At 42.6% G+C, this 22,368-nt stretch overlaps 3 protein-coding genes across 3 annotated transcripts in view; all 3 read left to right on the forward strand.

The window, feature by feature from the left end:
• Positions 1 to 2,242: 2,242 nt before the first annotated feature.
• On the forward strand, positions 2,243 to 8,071 carry LOC128872991 (uncharacterized). The gene has a single exon (XM_054116226.1). The coding sequence runs from the start codon at positions 4,150 to 4,152 to the stop codon at positions 5,869 to 5,871; it is 1,722 nt and encodes a 573-aa protein (XP_053972201.1). The 5' UTR covers positions 2,243 to 4,149; the 3' UTR covers positions 5,872 to 8,071.
• A 5,526-nt stretch (positions 8,072 to 13,597) lies between these two features.
• LOC128884851 (uncharacterized) lies at positions 13,598 to 14,501 on the forward strand. Its single transcript, XM_054138508.1, has 2 exons — positions 13,598 to 13,741; positions 14,307 to 14,501. Exons 1-2 carry the CDS (start codon positions 13,598 to 13,600, stop codon positions 14,499 to 14,501), a joined length of 339 nt encoding a protein of 112 aa, XP_053994483.1.
• Positions 14,502 to 17,052: 2,551 nt separating this feature from the next.
• LOC128872990 (rootletin) overlaps positions 17,053 to 22,368 on the forward strand; it is an 18,692-nt gene continuing 13,376 nt past the window's right edge. Inside the window, exon 1 of the mRNA XM_054116224.1 lies at positions 17,053 to 17,187. Within this exon, the coding sequence (XP_053972199.1) occupies positions 17,179 to 17,187 (9 nt within the window). The 5' untranslated portion in view covers positions 17,053 to 17,178. The remainder of the gene's footprint in view (positions 17,188 to 22,368) is intronic.

The raw sequence follows: 22,368 nt of genomic DNA on the forward strand, positions 1-22,368 counted from the left end.
CTATCGTTATATATACATTTATTCGTAAATATACACTATACAAATTCAATATGCAGTTGTAATGTTTTTATATTGAATGTTTGAATGCGACACTTAGCGGCGCGAGGTGGAAACTTCTCTTTATTTCTGGTTATTTAAAAAATAGGTGTTACACAATTATTAGTATACAAATCAACATTTAGAAGTTGAATAATGATAAATATAATCTAAAATTACATTTCAATGCAGAGAAAAGTAGAGCATTCGTGTTAAAAATTCATTTTAATTTCATGTCGGTAAACAGCAGTTAGTTGCGCCATCTACCGCCAACATGCCCAAGTTTGTCGGGAAACAGTTCTTATCTTGCAATGCTAGATGGCGCCACTCAAAAATGTATATACCGACATTGCAGTTGTCATAAAGTTGGCAGTTACTGGCATATTTATATCATTTAACATTGTATTAAACGTAAAGTGCAATAATTAAAATTTGTAGTCTTCTATTTATGATGTAAAATTAATTTTAATTTCATGCCGGTATCCAATTATTAGTGGCGCCATCTAACAGGGTAAAGCGCAAACTTGTAGGGAAAATAGTTCCTTCTTACAATAGATGACGTCATTCAAAGGTCGAAAATGATTCCTCTTAAAAAACTATATATATTACATAAAAATGATTGTTTAGTATATTAACTAATATATTGCAGTGTTATAAATTAATGAATCCTATTAATTATGCATTTATTAAGAAATAAATAATTATTGATAAAAATTTCGTTGTGGCGCCATCTTACAGAATTGGTGGGAACCATTTTAGTGACAAAGTTGGGCGTTTTGCTGTTAGATGGCGCCACTAAGAGTTGATTACCGGCATGAAATTAAAATGAACTTTTAATCATTTTTGTATTATAAATAGACGGCTACAGATCTAAATTATAGCATATTATGTTTAACTTCACGTTAAACTACGTATATTCGTAAATACTTGCAATATTTATGATTACTTGTTATGTAGGTTAGAAAAATTAGTTCGGAGCTTCCACCGCTAGATGGCGATACCGTCGAATGACACGTTTTTGGATGTTTTTGGATATATGTACAAAAAAGAATTAGGGAATATAACGGTACCTAATAATATTAGATATTAATTAAAATATCATAGAAAGGGGATACGAAGGGTTTGTTAAGTGCATGGAATTGATAGGAAAAGAAAAAGGGAAGGAAATTCTTTGTTGGGGACATGGGTAACACGGAAGAAAATCAAATACAAGCCATGGTTTCATAAATTTATTGTAATCAAGGTTTAGAAACAATAAACTACGTATTGTTCGATTATGTTTGAACTATTATACTGTTTATACTATGAGTCAGAAGTATTCGACTACAAACTTGGGCGTTTTCTCGCCAATGTCGTTGATCGCAGGTTTAAAGGTCTATAGTTTAAAATTAGTTCATACTGTTTGATACGAAGTGTTATGTTGGATTTCTTGATATTGTTTCATGTGATTGGAGTGGAAGTTTTATTGGGGTGGACAGAGGAATTGTTTTTCTTAGTAGTAATGCTTGGTAACGCTTTTGTTAAGGTTGCTTCGGCTTCTGTGCAATTCCTTGATCGAGGTAGATAGATGTAGGTTAGAATTTCTTTCAGTTACCATAATAGATTTTTATTGTTTTGGATTGAATGCAACAGGTATTTTTGCCTCTCGTTATTTTATATAATAATAAAATAAATAAAATAAGGAAGAAAATCGCACAGAATTATTTTCCCAGCGAAATGTTTTAAAATAAGCGTTAATAAATGGTAAATAGAAGATTATAAGTACAATATCGTAACTAGACTGCGGATCTTTATGCATTTATAAGAAATTTGAATGTGCAAGATGCACACAATATGCGAGAATATAAAAAAGATTGAAAGTAAAGTTCATGTTATAATATTTCCGGAATAAAATAAATTCCTATTTAGGTTCAATTTTTATAGGCACGTTTGCGAAGATTTTATTTTGCGTAAAGATCCGCAGTCTAATCACAACAGACCACAGAGTTAAAATATACATTTGTTACTTCACCGAATTTTCCAGACACTATTTTATTTTCATTCACGTTTTACCTATATATACAGGGTGTCCCAAAAGTCGGGGAGGAGCCGGAAATGGGGGGTAGGTGAGACGATTCTGAACAACAATTTCCTTTGCAAAAATGTCGGATGGGGCTTCGTTAAGGAGATATTAAGAGAAAACCCCGACCAATCAGAGCGCGCGTAGACCGTTGGAGCGGCCGCGGTAGCGAAGGCTACGCGCTAGGCGTCAGCGTCAATGTCCTACGATGCACGACGAGTCACTTGTTCGCGTACAAGCGCGCCCACTTAGCTCGTAGCCTTCGCTACCGCGGCCGCTCCAACGGTCTACGCGCGCTCTGATTGGTCGGGGTTTTCTCTTAATATCTCCTTAACGAAGCCCCATCCGACATTTTTGCAAAGGAAATTGTTGTTCAGAATCGTCTCAGCTACCCCCCATTTTCGGCTCCTCCCCGAGTTTTGGGACACCCTGTATATTCTACCTCGAAATAAATACAGTAAATATCCAAATAATCCCCACTTCGTTTCACTTTTCATTTACGCATTTTCCCCAATAAAAAAAAAAAGAAAAAGAAAAAGAAAAAGAAAAGGAAACATATCCAAGATAAGTTGCGTATTGTCACGTGCGAAGGTGTCGTAACCCCTAATCCGATCGCAGACAGTATTTTCCCAACGAGAGGAGAAAAATACGCGCCGAGACGCGGATGGGAGCGAGGACTCGATTCATTCTTTCTTTCGAGCCGCGGTGTCTGAGGCTGGACGATTAGATAAGAACCATAGGTTCATAGTGCGTTCGAGATGCAGAGCGCATAAGAGACCAAGAGGCACGAGGACCGGCCTCAGTTAAAGCTGTGTGTGCATACCGGCGAATTCGTCTAGCGAATCGCGAGCAAGTCGAAGGAACGACTGCGAGCGTTCCCGACGCGAGTGCCTCGTGCATACTTCGTTTCAAACATCGGCCAGTCGCTCATCCTCCAAGTGTCTGCACCGAGTTACTTCAAAGTTATCCACTTCCAAGTTATCCAGCCGCGAGTGCTTTGAGCATACCTCGCTCAGAAGTCGTCCTGGCTCTTGTACTTCGAGTGTCTCGATTATACTTCAGTTGAAACTCAACCGCGTGGTCGTTGGTTGAAAGTTTAAACGTTAGTATACTTCGGTTAGGAGTCATCCAGTCGCGAGTGCCTTGAGTATACTTCGCCGAGGAGCCAATTAGCCGCTTGTACTTCGAGTGTCTCGAGTATACTTCAGTTGAAAATCAACCAGTTGGTTATTATCTGCAAGTTTAAACGCATACTTTACTTACAAACCAACCAGCTGCTCGTCATCCGAACACCGTCTACCGCGTATACTTTACGTAGGAGCCAATCAGCCTCTTGAACTTCACGTGTCTCGCGTATACTTCAACTGGAAGTCAACCAGTTGCTCGTCAATCGATCGTCCATACGTATACTTGAGTCATCCAGTTGCGAGTGCCTTGAGTGCTCTCTGCTTAACCAGCTGCTCGTCATCTACACGTATACTTAGTAGTCAACCAACACCGAGTGCCTTGAGTATACTTCAGTTGGAAGTGAACCAGTTGGTGATTATCTAAAAGATTAAACGTATACTCTGCTTAAAAGCCAACCAGCTGCTCGTCATCTACACGTATAGTAGTCAACCAACCCCGGGTGCTTCGAGTATACTTCAATTAGAAGTGAACCAGTTGATCGTCACTTCCTTTACTTATAAATCAACTATTCATCATCCGAACACCGTCTACACGTATACCAAGGAGCGAACCGACGCTCAGGAGTCGTCTACCCTCTCGTACTTGAAGTGTCTCGAGTAAACTTCACTTGGATGTCAATCAGTTGATCGTCATCCGAAATCTAAAAAAGGAAAACTTCACTTAGGAGCGAACCAGCCTCTCTTGTGTCACCTTTGTCTCGAGTTGCGACAATCAGGCAACCCGTATCCATCGCCAGCCATGCCTGAGACCAAGCAATGAGTCCACGGCCGACGAGGGAATCGTGACTATCGGATTGCTCGTGACTCCCAAAGACTTCAGGGTCGTAATCTCGTCGAACCGGTGGGAATAGCGAATTAACCGCGACAATGCCAGCCTGCACCAGCGAGAACATCTCCAAGCGGTGGTCCTCGAGCCCTCCTATCTCTAGGAGCAGCAGCGTGTCGCCGTTGGGCCCTAGCACGCCTCTCTCGACGTCTCCGCCTCTGGTTTCGCCGATCTCGACTCTGAAACGCTCGATGTCCAACATCTCGAACGCTTCGAATCCTCTGGATGGTTCCCCGTCGTCGAACAGCTCGGACGCGCCAACGGTGATATTCTCGCCTCGTCGCCGTCATCAGCACCAACATCAAAGGCCGGCGACGAGCTGCCAAGCTCCGGGCCAGACGGGATCGACACAGGGACAGAATCACAATCGAAACGACTCGTTGCTGGTGAGGATACTGACCGCGTACATCGGGTTCCTGTTCGGGATCGTGCAGGGTGTCGTCAGCGTGATCAGTTACGCGATATGGGCGCCAGCTCTATGGGCTTCCGTCTGGGTGTACATGATCTGGGTGATATTCCAGCTGCCCCTTACCGCCCTCAAGTGGTTCATCACCGTTCTCCATACCCCGGCCTCGGAGAGGGCTCGAAACAAACGGTGCGTGTTGATCAGCGGCGGTAGCACCGTGCAAGCGGTCCACCTGGCCAGGAACTTCTACAAGGCGGGCGCCAGGGTGGTGATCTGCGAGCTGGAGGGTCTGTTCGGGCTGGCCAAGTTCTCCACGGCGTGCTCCAAGTTCTACACGATACCGAAACCGGGCCCTGGGAACGTGATCGAGTACATCACGGCGTTGCGCGACATCGTCCAGAAGGAGAAGGCTGCCTACTACATTCCCGTAAGCGCGACCAACACGGCCTACTACGACGCGTTGGCGAAGACTTACCTAGAGGTAATGGGTTGTCAGTGTTTCGTGCCGGGTGCCAGTGAGGTGGCAGCTCTGGACGACACCCTGGAGTTGCTGAGAAGATGTCGCGCTCTGGGTCTAGCTACCCCGAGTCACACAGTGCTCCGCTCGGCCCAGGACGTCGCGAGACTCTACGAGCAGAACGCGTTGAGCGGACCCGGCAGGTACCTGTTGCTGCCCGCCGGGCCAGCTGGGATGAGGGACAGGACCGAGGTGGTCCTGCCCCCCACCGTCAGGGAGTTTCTGAACCAGCAGCACGAGATCAGCGAAAGTAAGCCGTGGGCTGTGATACGGGATCCGAACGGTAAACATTACGTTACCTGCACCACGGTGAAGGAGTCGAGGATCGTGGCGAACGTCACCTGCCTCGTGGACGAGGAGCGAGGGTTGATTCCAGAGGAACGACCCGAAGTGGCCCGATGGCTGGAGAGGTTCTTCAGCCGCACCTTCGGCTCGAGGATCAACGGCCATCTCAGCTTCAGGCTGGTCGTTTCGGAGGGCGAGCTGGTGCCTATCGGGTGCCGCGTGGGCGTCAGCCTCCCTTACATATGCCACACGGGCATTCACCCTCGGCTGGTGTGGAAACCGTGCAGACACTTCTCCAGACAAAACTCCGGGATCCTGTCGACCACCGAAAGACACACGCTGCCGGACGTGATGGCCAATCTGGTGAAACGGCAGACAGAGACGGAGCCTCATCTCCTGGGCACGGTGCTCGATAAACGGGAGGCTCTGTTCACCTATTGGGACCCGTTGCCCTACTGCGCCTACTATCATCTTCAGCTACCCTTCAGGCGCCTGGCGGGCATGATCAGGGCCCAGCCTGCTCAGCACAATCCACCCTTGGCGGTAGTGCAATAATCAATTCTCGACTTCTCCTCGTTAACTCTGATCCGAAGTTACAAAGTCTGTGGACTATGGTCACGGTGGACGTACGAGGAGTTTTGGGACTTTATTTGATACAGTACGATTTATAGTACTCGAGTAAGGGCGTACTGGGTTTGGTACAGTGTTGGGCAAAATCGTAATCGCGAATACGAATCGCAAATACGAATACGATTGTAATCGAATGTTTGCGAGTTGCGATTACGAATATTTCGCAATTATATAATTATATCGCAAATTGTTCTGTTATTACGACCGTATTTTTAAATGTTTGCAGTCACAGAAATGCTGTACCTCAAAACCGACGTCAGATTCGTGTTCCTCGCATTAAAGAACTTAGAAAACCACGCTTTCGTCAAAATAAAATTTTTTAGCAAAGTTAACCCTATCTAGGCTCTGCTCTATGGGCACGAATTTTAATTGAAAATCTTTCATTTTTTATTTCGACGAATGTATGGTTTTCTAAGTTTTTTTGGGGCGAGGAACACGAATCTGAAGTCGGTTTTGAGGTAAAGAATTTCCATGGCTGTAAACCTTTAAAAATACCCACCGCACATGTGTGGTGGGTACTTCTGAAATCGCTAAGCCGCGTAGCAGGATTCAACGGCGAAACGGAAAATCGACACGCTCGAATCACGTGCAATCGAGACGTCGTATTCGTAATCGCAACTCGGTAAGATGCGGTCACAATCGTAATCGTAATCGCAACTCGAAAACATTCGATTAAAATCGTATTAGTATTTACGATTACGATTTTGCCCGTCACTGGTTTGATAAGGAGGGAGTAAAGGTTGGAAGGACTAAAAAAATTAATTCTAAAAGTTAACCCTTTGCGCTCGAATGCCGCCTCTAGGGCGACGTACGTAATTTAAGAGTGATTAATTGAAATAGTTTTCAGTTTTACAGAAATTCTATCGAAAATCGTCTCGAGCGCAAAGGGTTAACTGCGAGAAGTCCTGTAGGTCGTATGTGGTCGACGTGGGGGTTAACGTGTTAAAGAGCGAACGTTCGAGTCGTCTTCGTGGCAGTATTCGGAGACACGTTCGACCAGAAGGAGAAAAACGTCCCGCGAGAACGTAGGAGGAGGAATCCGCGCGAGGGAGCGATTCAAAGGTCAAGTTCGTCTCCCTATCGACGCGAAACGCACATGTGTGGTGGGTACTTCTGAAATCGCTAAGCCGCGTAGCAGGATTCAACGGCGAAACGGAAAATCGACACGCTCGAATCACGTGCAATCGAGACGTCGTACGCGTCTGTTTCGCGAGCCGCGATTAATTTTTAACGCGTGTTGTCCCTATCAGCGGCGAAACGCCGCGATGGCGAGGGAGAGGACGTCTCCTAACGTTTTATTATTGGCGGCGGAGATGTAGATTCGACAGGACTCGAACGACGAGGGAAATGCGACACGCGATTATTTATTTGCTCGATTTAAATTCAGGCATGAATTTATATTTATAGAGGTTTGGTAGAAAGTTTCAAGTATCGATTACCGAAGCAAAAGCGCTAGGAGAGTACGAGGTCTATCTAATCGTTGCGCAACGCATCTTCCTATAAACGTTAACGATAAATTATTTAAAATAGATATTTCTAAAATAACTTTCCCTTGAAACGTTTAATCGAACGTTGCGCAAATTATACAACGTCGTTATCAACGTCGTTCATCGCTCGAACGAAATCTTGCTTACTATTCGAGAGTAAAACTCACGAGTAAAAGTGTCGTCGTAAAATTAGTGTCGTTGTAAATATTAGTTAGGCGCTTGTTCAATAATAAATACTATGCGCCATGGTCGTTCAATTCGCGAGATTTCTTCCTGTATTTTGTTTTTCATTGTTTTCCCGTCGGATAAGTAACGAATAAACGCGCGCTTCCCCCGAGAACGTTTTAACATTGTATATTTTATATTTAATTTCGCTCGCAGCCAGTTTTCGTTCAGCATAAGTTTACGGTAAGTTTGTAAATAACGTGACTGTAGATTGCGTAGGTTAAGCACATTCCACGGACGCCCAGAGAGGTGTCGGAGGTGTCGCTCTCCGGATTCTCGCGAATGCGTCCTCGCAGAATATCTGTATTTATAGTATTTCCATATCTTATAAGGAGTTGAACGATGTGGTTCGTGTAAATATGCGTAGCAGACGTCGCGAAGTTAGCGAGTCAATAAAACGTTTTTTAACTTAATTGCGTTCCTATTATTTGCTTCCTTTGGGACCAAATTTTCCTGTGTTTCTTCAGCTTTCAGAGGGTAGTCTTCGTTTGCTTCGTTTTCAAGTCGAAGAATTGATCCTGGAGGCACGTGTACCGTAAGCGGAGAAATTCCAAGCGAAAACGCAATACAAGAGGAAGATGCGGCCGATTAAACTACAATCACAGATTTCTTCCTGTATAGGGTTAAAAAAACTATTTCTGCTTAAAGCATGTATCATGAACGTATCAAAACATTTATTTCTTGACAAGTCAGCCAATTTGTAATCGTTCCATTTCCAACTGCCCTGGCTCGTCCAAAAATAGTCCACGCGCCGAGAATTTTTAACGCGAGAGGCACCCGATGCAGAAACTTAAAATTTAAATACGCGATCATGCACACCTCGATACATATACCATCTGATCAGATTTGACCCGGACTAGTTAAAAAAAAAAAAAACAACATTTTTATGTATTTTTAACCGACTTCGAAAAGGAGGAGGTTACACAATTCGACATGTATATATGCATATACTGGGTTGTCTGGAAAGTCCATGCCGATTTTTAGCAGGCGGTACAGGTCTGAATATATCGGAATCATTGGAAAACAAATAACGTGCGGATATCCTCTTAAAAGGTGGAAAAATTGTGGAATAAAATGGTACATATATAATTCAATAAATATACATATATCGAAATTCAAACGTGTCTTTGAATGTTTCTTAAAAATTGCCACGAATTTTCTGGACAACCCGATATGTCGACTTAGAGTCCTTGAAAATCGAGTTTGCGAAATAGGATTTGTTGTAATTGGAGGGCTGGTGACAGGTGTGGAAGTGGCGTTGTTCGCGACTGGTGCTAACTGGACGACGTAAACCTAATCGGATTCGCTCGTTTGCAAAGTTGTAAATAATGTTCGTTATAGATGGAAGAGTGACCCCGGGGGGCAGTCGGAGCTTGACGGACTTTGAGAGGCTGGGGTCGGCAGTTCGTGAGATGTTGTCGGTATTATCGTGCATCTGCTTTCCTCCCTTCCTCTCGTCGCTTTTTCTCGCCTCTTCCATCACGAGGAGCCGTTATCGTCGCGGATTGATATACTCCTTCTCAATTTGGCCAGGAGCCGTTTCGCTAGAGCACTGGCGATAACCAACAAATCCATTAATATCAGGAATACTCCGAGAAAATACTTCGTACATACGGAAAACAATGGAACCTGCGCGATGTTTTCTATTCTTGCATAGAAACATCCATCGATTAAATGTCTCGCGTTATTTTACGGAATTGAGCGTAAGCTTGATCGCGACGAACGTTTAGTGGTAAAATAAAGAAAGGCTGTAAATGTAACAGATTTTTAATGTTATTTAAAAATTGACACGAAATAACGGTCGACTAATTTCTCAGAATTTATACTCATAGAGTCGCGAATTTGTTACACGTAGCGTTAGTTTAACATTAGGCCAATCAATAGAGCATTTTTGTGCGACAAAAATAGTAACAGCAAGCCGATTGTGCGGTTACATAAAATGGGATGCGTAGATTAATAGGTATATGTTTTTCACTTCCAACTCTGTTCCGTTTTCTTGTTATTTACAATTTAATACTAAAAAATCGAGATTTTTGTCGTTTTTAGCTTATAAATTTTAAAGTAATGCAGCAATATCGATGCTCCAATGAGATAAAATGTAGGCGATGAAAATATCTACAGAATGAGACCACGAACGTCCCGATCGGATAACGAGAAACGGAGAAAAATCTGGAAAACCGGAAAATTCGGCGTTTTTTCAAAAATTTGTATCTCCGCCATTGTTTAAACCGAAGCGCTGGCCTTTTCGGAACAAGTAGTGATTGATATGTTCTTTATGTGTGCAAAATGCGGGGATTGTCGGATAGGTGGTTTTCTCGCAATCGCAATTTGAATTTTTCAGGGCACCTGTTAATCTACGCATCCCCTTTTATGTAATTGCACAATCGGTTTGCCGTTACTACTTTTGTCACAATAACGCTGTTTTAATTCTCTATCGATTGGTCTATAGCGTTAGTTTAACATAGCGATGGGCAAAACCGTAGGTTTCGTATAAATCTGAAGTTTGCCGATGTGTTTTGCCCGTATCTGGTTTAACACGTTTCTCGCCATAGGGCGGCGCGATGGTACACGCCATCTGATAGACGTGCGAGTGCGAACCACCGGTGGCACACGCCGCCCTATGGGACACGTAACGACGTCGAACACGCCGACGCGAACGTATTACTATAAAAAAAGATTTTCTGTCGAATGGATTACGTTAAATTTCTTTCGGTTCGTCGAAGGACGAAATCGCGAGTCGCTTTTCGGCAGGAGAACGCGGAGATTCGGAGACGCGAAGGAATGAAGTGTGTAACGCAATCTTATCATGCGATAATATTGAAATGCAGTTCCTTGGCGACGGCCAGTGAAATAAATCAATACGCAGGCAGCTCTATTATTTTTTTTTTGTTTTATTACATTCAGGGTAGGCACGCAACAGGAACCGTTCCTTCGCCAAGAATTATATAGATTTTGCTGGCATCCGCGCTATTCGGCGTGCTCGGTCGGTCAACTTACTCGAGACTCTATTTTTTTCGAGAGGATTTCGGGAAACGTTCGAAACACAGGCGTGAAAAAGTTACGTTAAAAATTTGACGCTTACGTAAAGTAAATGCCCTCTCTATCGTCTGAACTAACATGAACTCGGATATCTGCAAAAGTTTTCTTTTTACCTCCTCGCAGAAGCAACGAATTTTAGTTAAGAAATCGAACTTTCTCTTTATCGTTCCGTGGTCTCTTCGATTTTCGAGTATTTCTTGTTCCTTTTAATTGGGACGATAGCCACGTTCGCGCAAAGCGAGAACCTTTTCTTTTGGTTCTTTTTATTGACGATGACCCAAAGTTATCGTGGACACGCGTGTTTATGCACATCAACGCTGTACTTCAGATTCATTTTTCTTAAACGATTTCAATCCTTTAGTATTAGAGTCTCGTCTAGACTCGAATAAAACATGTATTTTAACGTTATTTTATCACTTACACAGTATCATAAAGAGAATCAGTTACACTTTGTCTCTAAGGTTCTTCCGATAATAAGTAAAAGATACAAAGCGGTATTGCAAGTAGTGTTACATACGATACTGCATATAATGATTCGTCGAGTGCACCCACCGAGAAGTAAAGAGTTCACCTCCAAATCTCCTGGAAATTTCGCAGAATCGATTTGGAGAAAAGTACTGTTATTGTTCCTGACCTCGTGTACAACCAAAAAAAAGAAAAAAAAGAAAAAAAAAGAAAAGAAAAGAGAAGAAAGAAACGATACCTCGTAACATCATGTTTACGTGACAAGCCGTATTCTTATTCTCTATTTTTAATTTCGATGTCGACCCTTGTTATCCGAGGACAAACGCGATAAGCAAGATAATTGCAATTTGCTCTTTTTCGTTCTTCGCAGCTCTCGACAATTATACACTTCGTTGACTGTTACAATATCTACTTTGCAAATTCGACACGCGCGACCGACCGATTTCTTGGAATTCGATAGATTAATTCTTATTTACGGTTCACGGTTGCACTTTACATCGCGTGCCGAACTGATCGAACGACACGAACGAAATATAAAATCGAAAGTTCGTTCTTGTGACTCGTGAGGGTTGAAAGTGTTAAAGTGTAGGTAAAAAGTACCTCCGAAGGCAGGAACAAGTTGGATAATTTATTTAATACACATTACCACGTTGATCGCCACGTCGCCCATATATGGGTGACGGTGCTTTTCACCGAGAAACGAAAACGATTCATTCTGAAAGTTAAGTGTCATAGAAAATGAATTTAAATGAAATACTTGAATTTCGATGAAGTCACAAAACAAAGTACCGAAATAAACGTTTCATTACGCAGTTTCCAAGAATCTGTAAACAAAATTAAATCGCAGTAGAAATTTTCAAGAGTATTAGACTGCCAGCGAACGTGTTGACTTGAGCCACGTTCCTTTCCGTTTTCGAACCGTTTCGAAGTCGAAGGCTATCGAAATCATTTCACCGCGGTCGCATTATTGTCGAGAGCCACCGTAAAAGTTTAAAGGCCCTCGACTCGATTCGTCCGCGAGCAGCAAAGAGGAAAGTCATTTTCTTAGGCGCAGCGCGTGCCACGTGGTTCCAGGCACGGTTCTGTGAGAACAGCTTCACCTGACTGGCATACCGATGGTCTGCTCACCACCGTTTACACTTCACCGCCAATTTGCCAGCGGCGGGAGCGTTTACGCGTTCGACGCGATCCTAAGTAACGACGCTTCAATTAGGCGCGATCTGCTAGCGTTTCTTTCGAGCCATCCTTATCGTGGATTTCTCGATTAAAAAAAGGAAAAAAAAAAGAAAAGAGAAACTTTACATAATCAACATTATATAACACAGCATTACACGAGGATTGAGTAACTCGAGATAACCGTGGATCAAAGCGGTGTTTATCGATCTTTCTTTCTTCTATCCCGACCAAAATGTTTTAAATAGGTCGCTCCGAATACTCATCGTGCACGCTCGATCTGTCGTTCCCGCTTTATTTATTTATACAAACGCGAATTAAGATTCGATTATCTCGTGCATGCAAATATCGACGTTAATATTCGCTGTGGCTAGGAAGCGAGCAGTAGTTGTAGATGTGGCCAAAGCGACGAGGATTTAAATCACATCATTTGGCAATGTGAATTATATGAAGCTCCTAGGGTTGATCTGATCCACGTATAAAATGGGTTTTCAGTTGCCCTTAAACATTGATATATTTATAGCCGAGCCGAACATCAATGCTTGTCTGCGAATCTTGTCCTTTTTTAACGACTGTTCTATCCATTTAAAAATACAATCTATCAATTGTACGTTATTTGTATCATCACTCTATTGTAAAAATTGTAAAGCGACATGGATTCTATAGGGTCTTAAAAGCTATAAATAAAAAAGAAAAAAAAACCGCGTGGCGCTAAGCTACCAAGCTCGCCTCGTCTTCCTAAATCGTACCGTTCGTTTCCAACGCTCGGGACTTGAGGCTACGAAGATACTTTGGCTATCTCCAGGCAACGGCAAAGTTGCCAAAGTTGTACGACCACGGCTTGTGGTCCAAGGTACGTTCGGCGCCATTAAAAAGAACGATTCGAAATAACAAAACCGAGGAACACGATGTACGATACCAAGCGGTTGTATCTAATCTCCAGCGACATGGAGAAGGCGTCCGACCGAGTGCAACGAGAGTAAATATTGTACTAGAAGGGGGAACTTTCGATGGTCTGCTATTAATACTGTCTGGTTGTTAGTGCTACACGCAGCATCGGCAGTGTTCGATAATAATAAACGGTGTTTTCCATCAGTGCGCCTCGTCTGTCGTAAATTCAGCGAAATCGACGTTCGGGGCGATACTTTTTATCTGGATCGAGCCATCCGCGACCGTTCCAACGACTTCGCGTTTCGGTACACCGTTGGGGAGAATCGTAACAGAGTTTTCCAATCGACGAAGCCTGCTGAAAGGAGGGAACGATGGTCCTGGTGGTGTTTCTCCTCGTGTTGGGGTTCCTCGTCTCGACCGGCCAGAACGACGACGACCAATGCCAGCGGAGGACCGACGAGCAACTTATCTGGGAGTACGACGTTCGAAGATCGTACAGGATCGGCGGTTACCAAGTACGTGTGATTATAATTCAGGCGCGATAACGCTGCGATGATCCACGAGCCATCCGTTTCAGGTCTTCCTTTGCAAACAAACACGACTATCGGTATTCGAAATTACTTTCGTAATTTCTATCTACAGCGGGTGTAGAATGTATTCGTACACCGATCAATTCCCAAAAAACTTTTCTGTGAAATTGTAGTTTCTTAACTTCTCTTTTTATAATCAATGATATTTTACATATTCTCGGAAGTTTCTAAAATATCTTCGTAATACGATATCGTATGTACTCTGTTAAATATCTGAGCTATCGAGGTGTGCAACGGCACCGTGACATTCATATATATATATATTGTTTACGTTTCCCAGTTTAACCACGTATTCATTGCGTTATAGGAAACGCATGGGTATTTGTTAATTCAGTTACGTCCGTCGTTGACGTTTATCTATATTGCTTCGATTTTCTGCGCGTCTATCTTCCCTACTATCTCGTTCCAGATAAGCTGGAAGTAGAATCACGTGAAGTGAAAGCTAAACAGAAGCTTCGTAGCCGTTTTTAACAGTTGTAATCGCTTGCAGGAAGTCGAGGCGGAGTACGGGCCAACGAACGCGACCATCACGTGCATAGGTGTCGATCCCGTGTCCGATGAAAACAACGGCGCCATGTGGGTGACTTCCGGTGGGATAGGCCACAACTTCATCAAGATCAAATTCAGGTCCAAGTACTCCAGAGGCCTTCGTTACAGAGTCTACGTCTACGGGAAACCGCACTGAATTGCACCCTGATTGTTTTTATTTATTTACACTACTACGTACACGATTCTGCTTCGATGTATGTACGCTAAATTGTGGATTAATAGACTTTTAGGAAAACTCTATTCTTTTTCTTTTCTCGAGTATCTTCCTGTTAACACGTTGATCGCCACGTCACCCGTGTATGTTTTCTACAATGCTTTTCACCGAAGAACTAACAAAATTAATTCTGGTAGTTAAATCTCGAAGAAAATGAATTTTAATGAAATATTTGAATTTTGATGAAGTTACGTACACGAATACCACCATAAATGTTCGATTACGTAGTTTCTAATAGTCTATAAACAAAGTTTATTTACAGTAGAAATTTTCAAGAGTACCAGTCTGACAGACAACGTGTTAATAGCAGATTTGTATATTTGCCTCTTCTAACTGCAAATATATTAACAGGGATGGGATGTGTAAAACAATCTACTAGCGTTACACTTCTTTATACACTTCTTAATAAATCTGCACAACACATGCCAATGGTACCAACTTCCTTGGTACTATGTTACAACGATGTCATCAACTTATGAAATAGAAATCCCTGTTTGTACTACTAAGACTTCTATAAGACTACTATATTCTAACTCGTATAATAGTTACAGGGCCTTTTATTCGCGGGGGTGGCTCGAAATGTCACGGTGACTAGTGGATGGCTGAGAAAGGGGCGCATTCTAAAATTGCTTCGGCGTTGAATGGGAACGATAGTATTACAATAGTATTCTTCACCCTTGAGCTCTTCTCAGCGACTTCCGACGTGTACTTTCCTACGTCGATTACGCGAAGAGGTTCAAGAAAAATGATTTGTTAAAAATTGAATGGTGACAATCGTGTTACGATAAAACTGTGACGACAGTTGTGGCCATTGATTGTAAATCCAGAAGATATGCCACCGATTCGGCTCGCAGAGCTGGAATATCGTGACCAGAACGATTGGGCTGGATAAAACTTTCCCGTGAAACTATACGGAGATCGAGAAACCATTAAACCCGAAGGTACCAGCCGCAGATTCCCTCCGACGACCAGCTCGACGAATAACGAATCGGAGGAAATATTTTCCACTCTGCGTGCACGAAACAATATTATTCTGCCATGCGAACAGAGACTTCCGGGTTTCAGAGTGATTGCCAGGAGTTTGTCAACTAACGCGTTTCGTAAATTCAGTCGTTGAATTAAGACTCGCGGGAAACGTTAAACGGGATGTATGTGAATAATAAGATTGAAATGTCTAGAAAGATTGATGATGGAGCCACATCTGTACGCTTCGAAACAAAAGACAACTGAAGACAACGCGGTACGACACCTCGCGAAGCCGTCCGAAAAGTGTCGAATACATCATTCGTTCGTTTATTTAAAGTGCGTAACTTATTATTAAGTGCGCAACCCCGAGGTACCCGAGCTAGAGTGGGGTCAGCGGACCCCAATAGATGAGAAGTAAGAGATCCTGCAAACAGTATTAAAACAATGTCGAATACATCGATCATTCGACCGATCGAACCTCCCTTGAACCTAAAATTGTTACTGTTGGAGTTTAACTCGACACCATCGGAGCTTTCATCCTGATGAAATCCAGTAGAATAATTAGTGCAAGTTCCGATGAATATTGCTCAAGATTATTCATGACACTTTAGAGCCTATACTTTCTTAGGTTCTAAGCCTGGCGCTATGGAGCTCCAAGTCTCTCGAATCCTAGAACCACCTAGAATCACTGAGTCTTATCCTCTTTTATTATTTCTTACTATTAGAGTTCAACGCAACACTACAGCAGGGCTTTGAACCTTATGGAATCGATAGAACTATTAGTGCATGTTCCATGCATAGACTGTTGAAGCCTTGGAGCTTATATCTTCTTAGGTCCTAAAGCTAGTGCTCAAGCCTGTTCAGGCCAGAGATGGGCAAAACCCTAGGCTTCGAATAAATCTGAAGTTTGCCAATATGTTTGTCTCGTTTCCTTCTTTGGAAAATGTTCAAAAGAGGCAACGAGACAAACGTATTGGCAAACATCAGATTTATTCGAAGCCTAGGGTTTTGCCCATCTCTGGCTCTTAGATGCTACATCTTCTTAGGTCCTAAGACCACCGAGCCTTATCCTAACATGTAACCCACTCATCACAACATAATTCATCGACTACAAGCACTTGAAACCTCCATCCGTTCCGAGGACCCCCTTCTCTCCAGTTATTCCTTCTAATTGGTTCAACATACCTCCATCAGGGCTTTAACCCAGAATCGATAGGACGCGAAACAATTGCTCGATAGCCTGGAAACTTGGCGATCATAAATTACGCGATGTGCACGGCAGGCACGTTATCGCGACGCCCGACGTCGTTAACTGACAAAGCTGAGTTTACGACGCTACGGAGGCAGTCGCAGTATTCGACGTGGAACAACCCTCCTGGTCCGTGGATCGAGTCAGAGCCACGGGAGCTCGCGTGGAGGCGATCAGGCACGCGATCAGGATTACGGCAGGAGCATCGCGACGCCGACGCCGACGCCGGCGCTTCAGTGAAGGCCAGCCGTCCGCGTCGAACGCAGTCGAACCTCGTTGTCCGTCGGGCCCTGAAGAAACCGTATCGCCGCCAAGCCATCCTCCTTCGTCAGCATACTCTTCGAGTACCAGTCATCGACCTCCTGCTACGACCCGTCACTTGAGATGTCACGGGTGAGTTGGTTCTTGAAAAGAGAATCTATTAATCAGACATGGCTGGAATTAGCTGGAATTATTGAATAGCAAATGAAAACTTTACGCGGAGAATCGTTAGAAATTTACATTTGGCTGGTGGGGAAGATGTTTATATTTTAATCGAGATGCTTTTCTCGGTGAGGATTTTCCTCCCTACTATGCTGGATTCTCGTTTGTTCCTGTGTCTAACATGGAATTTGTGTAACTGCTACTTTGAAAGCACTGTAGCAACGCTTCTAGGAATTAATAGTTTATATTTGAATCGAGATGCTCTTGTCGGTGAGGATTTTCCTCCCTACTTGCTGGATTCTCGTTTGTTCCTGTGTCTAACATGGAATTTGTGTAACCGCTACTTAACTCTTAGCTAACTTGCTCTAAGAATTAATAGCGTTTCCCATTGAAAGTTGACGAGCACTCCCAATTTAAATTTTACCTTAGAAACGAAGGTCTAACTGAGCCTACGTATATCTTTGCGAAAGCATCGGTGGACATTTCCTCGTGGTATAGATTGATCCCCCAGGAAGAGCATACACGCACCCACGGTTTATTGTTATTATTGCATTCTAAAACATCGCAAAGAAATATCGACAGCTTGTGGTGGACGAATGGGAATCTTGAGAGAATCGGGACATAATTTTTCTAGGAACAGTAAGGGGTTGGAACTTGATTTTGATTGGACTAGCGCGAGGTGAAATTAATTCTGAAGTGGCGGCTCGATAGCGCTCGCCACGCAATTAATCAACAAAATCTTCGATCGTTCCACGAGATCTCCCAGGTACAGCGAACTCGGCCCGGAGAAATGAGATAATTAGCGCTGCTAGTTAACTAGTTTCGCTACGGCGAGGATTGATTGACTCCTTCCATTAACTCGAACCCCATACGAACTATGGAGAATCGAGTAAACGAACCCGACACCGGTACTCTCTGGTTTCCACCTCCCTGGAGGTAACGATCTTTGACCCGTAGTTGTCTATCATTAAACGCCTGTAACTCGAGTAGATTCGCACCAGTTACTTTTACTACGGATCTTGTTTGCTCGTTTCCCACTATCTATTGACGATCAACTGTTAAGGGAGGTGATAAGTTCAATAGGAATTTGTTAGATTCCCATGGTTAGGTAGTTAGTCGAAATTAAACAGGTTTTACTGAAATTACCAGCAAGAGTAACAGAATTATAAGCGTTTAAAGTCTTCTGGAATGTTATTAACTCGAATTGACTTTCAGGAAAAAGGACTTCTAGTTTAACAATTTTTATTTTCGAAGCTACACGTCGTACGAATAAACTGTAGATATAAAAAAGTCTCGACTCATCGGTCTCTATAAGTTGATATTTTTTTAAAAATTGCACTGTTTTAGCGACGAGCTCCTTAGAATTATTTTGACCGATGTATTACCATCGGGATTGCTCCACCTCGGGGGGCTGTGGTGGAGAGTTCTTTTAACAACAATTCGGGTTGTCTTCTTGAAGATTTTGCCCTCTATCACGGTAATAAAATATGTTAGGAAATATATCGACAGTGGCTCGGATCGTGACAGCGTTTGTTTATGGTTTCTTACGTGTTCCATGCGTACGAGCGCGGCAATAGTCGAAGTTCAATATATATCTTTAATTGAATAAATATTTACTTTACAGTTCATTTACATCTTAATCCACGTAACCAAACTGACAAAATAAAAAAAAAAAGCTCCTCAGAATTATTTTATCTTATTCTGACAGTGTCTGAGGTCTGTTGCACCTCCAGTCTCATCGATTTCTTTCTATGTGGAACACGCAAAGGGGGTTAAAAATCGCGTTCCCCGCGTATGAATAAATAACGACTCGTTCTGGGGTGACCAGTGTCCAGTTTTGCAGACGTGTGACGCACCTCTGAGGGGATAGGTTACGCATGGAAACAGTAGTTTTGACAGTGCCTCGGGGTTGTTTCTGTCACGTGTCGCGCAGCCCCACTCCTGTCGGCTGACCACGTGCTGACGGCGTATCGAGAACTGTCGCACGATTCTTAAAGCCGCGCTTCTCTTCCGCGTCACAGTCAGAGATGAAAAGTTGCTGTATTTTAATAAAAAATACACAAACCAACGACACGTTATATACAACCTTCATTTGACTTTATTTGGTCACCGTTAAATAATATTTAATAAATATTTATCTAACGATCCCAAGAATTTTCATTCGTTAAGAGGGTGATCCCGTGTGACAGCCTTTTTTCTACGGTCTTCTCGGAATTTTTTATAGCGATACGAACAAACACAGAGTTTTCAAATTTTTACTATATATTTATTCAGTCTTTGTCTGTAACTTTGAATTTTTTTAAGCAAAAATATAATGCGGATCGCGAGATTTATCGCTCGTATGACTACATGTAAAAAAAGAGGTAGGTGAACGGTGTCCATGAAATAAAAAAAAAACAAATTGCATGTTAATCTGTAGAATGGATGGCTATCGCTGGGACTAGGATTTTTTAAATATAGTAAAAATTTGGAAACTCTGTGTTTTTTCGTATCGCTATAAAAAATTCCGAAAAGACCGTAGAAAAAAAAAAAGACTGTCACAGGCCGTAAGTTAACAAACGGAAGTTGTTTATGAATCACCCCAATAGTAATCACAGCTTTCTTTCTCGAATCGTTTTCACCAAGAGTCAAGGATACTTTCCAGGACTGCTTTCAATCCATTTCCTGTGAACGGTAATATTCCGAGGGAAGAGGAAACGAGTTAAAATGCAGCATGAAAAGAGTTCCCTTTAACGAGTGGAACATGCGTAAGCGTGGTTCCCTACACGCAATCAGCTACTCGTATGTCGAGCTCGCGGCATGGTCGATACTGGTTAACGTGATTATTGTATTATACTTCCTCTTCCATGGAAAGTTTCCTATCTACCGACGTTAACGTTCGTTGGTATACCTCGGAACAAATAAGACGACAAAATATCACGAATGAAAGCTGTATAATCGACGAGAATAATAAAATTACAGTTGCAGACATCTTTGACAATACGTTTCAGATTAGCCTTTAGATCGAATTAACCATTTGCGCTCGGGTGGCGCCTCTAGGCCGACATATGTAATTTAAAAATGATCTTGTGAACGTACAATTGATATTCACTCAAATCGGAATATAACTAATTATTAATTGAAATAATAATACATCGAGTCATGATCGTTCATAGATGTTTATCTTCGATGTAGAGTTTTTGGTTTCACAGAAAGTTATTATAAAAATGGACTGGATTTGATTCTATAACAATTTTTATTTTCGAAGCTACACGTCGTACGAATAAACTGTAGATATAAAAAAGTCTCGACTCATCGGTCTCTATAAGTTGATATTTGTTTAAAAATATGCCTCGAGCGCAAACGGTTAATTAAATTAAAATTTGTTTCGTAATTCCGGTAACCCGAATCATCTCGTTGGTCCCCGTGGTTCGACATCCACGAACGAAGACGCTGATCGCGTACCAGCGACCTCGTGACTCGACGATCTCTAATTAATTCGCGCACGACTAATCACGTGCAGTACGAATTTTTTCCCTAAAACTCTCGCAATCGTTTCCCCGGTTTGTGCGAGTCGTGCCGTTCCGCGCGTAAACCAGGCGACGATGAACGTTGCCCGTGGTAATTTCCCCGGGTCCGCGAGACGTTCCGTTCGTCACGTCTCGCTGTCCTTATTAATTGACGAGCTCCTGATAGAAGCGCGTTAATTCCTCGCTGGTGTTATTAATAAAACTGCTTCCTCGATGACCTCTGACAAACAGCCGAGGAATAAATAAAACCTTTCATCGTCGACATTTAGGAACTCAATTATCGTTCCACGAATACTCAGAATTTTCCTCGGTGGCAGAATGGGTCATCTTTGGGAATTTTTTAGGTGGAAAACGCGAGCAGGAGCCTCTCGAAGCTTTACGTGTCGCTTTATCAACTACCTTAGCAAAGTTTGGAATATTTTGGAGAATTCCAAAAATGTGTAATACGTGGGAATATCGAGACGATTCTTCGCTCCCTTGTTGAACGTAAATGCGCTAATAAAAGATAGTTTCAACGCGGCACCCTAATAAATCTTCGAATATATAAATAGACCTCGAGTTTTAGCGGCTCGAGTTTGAATTATGTAGCGCGATAATATACATCGCTTTTAAATAACAAGTTTTAAATTATTAATAATTTGAAGCTTTATATTATTATTTGTAAAAGAGGGTTCGTTTTGCGTGACAAGATCGCGCACCGCTGTTCTAAGCACCCCGCGCATGTATTCGGTGTTTTAGATACGTTTCAATTACAAAATCGTTCGAATGAGCTCACCCCTGGTCGTATAGGGTGACCTCTATAGTAGCTCCGCTGGCAATATCTAATCAGGCGCCTCCGATAAGCGATTGGCAGGCAAATTCACGCACAGAATCTTGTATCTATGCGAACGTCGCGGTTGGACATTGACCGTTGTTAATTTCCGCGGACGGATCTGTGTCGTTTATTTTCTTTCCGGCTCGTAAACCGTCGCTACATATCTTGGCGTGTGCGTTCGTGACGTAACGACGTTCAGACATTTTTTAACGAAGTTTCGCTAGACTTTAGATCGCAGATACAGACGTTAAATGAATTTCGCGCTCGTCGAAACTATTTTTAGTTGGGTCCCTATCGGAAACCGTAGCGACAGACGACAGAGCGTAAGGGTAGCGCTTTGTTCTTTCCACGAACCATCCCGATTGGTCCGAAACTTGATCGATTCTTCGCTAGAAAACGAATTGCTCGCGGCTCGTGACTCCTTCGAACGTTACCTTATCCCTAATTGAAACTCGAATCCTAGAAATTGTTATTAGGTTGGCCGAAAAGTTCCTTCTGATTTTAACGCATAAATAAACAGCGATTTCTTTTAGTTTGTAAGTCTTCGTCAAGCTAATAAATACAGTGGGTGTTCAAAAGTTCCCGGACAGATGGTTTTTGCGATTTTTCTTCCAAAAGAATAGTGTCAAGACATTTTTACTAGAATCACATGTAAAGTCATATAACGTGAAAGGATACTATAAAAAAAATCACCGCTATTTATTTTTCTTACGTCTTTATTTGTAGAATACGTAAATTAGCGTGTTCAAAAGTTCCGGGCCAGATGGTTTTTGCGATTTTTCTTCCAAAAGAATAGTGTCAAGACATTTTTATTAGAATCACATGTAA

Source organism: Hylaeus volcanicus, chromosome 2 (assembly GCF_026283585.1).
Source record: "Hylaeus volcanicus isolate JK05 chromosome 2, UHH_iyHylVolc1.0_haploid, whole genome shotgun sequence".
Lineage (NCBI taxonomy): Eukaryota > Metazoa > Arthropoda > Insecta > Hymenoptera > Colletidae > Hylaeus > Hylaeus volcanicus.

Bases quoted from the DNA above. Each gene is read 5' to 3' on its own strand.
- LOC128884851 (XM_054138508.1), top strand. From the start codon at position 13,598: ATGGTCCTGGTGGTGTTTCTCCTCGTGTTGGGGTTCCTCGTCTCGACC. The intron at 13,742-14,306 runs GTACGTGTGATT...AATCGCTTGCAG, and splicing joins ACAGGATCGGCGGTTACCAA to GAAGTCGAGGCGGAGTACGG.
- LOC128872991 (XM_054116226.1), top strand. From the start codon at position 4,150: ATGCCAGCCTGCACCAGCGAGAACATCTCCAAGCGGTGGTCCTCGAGC.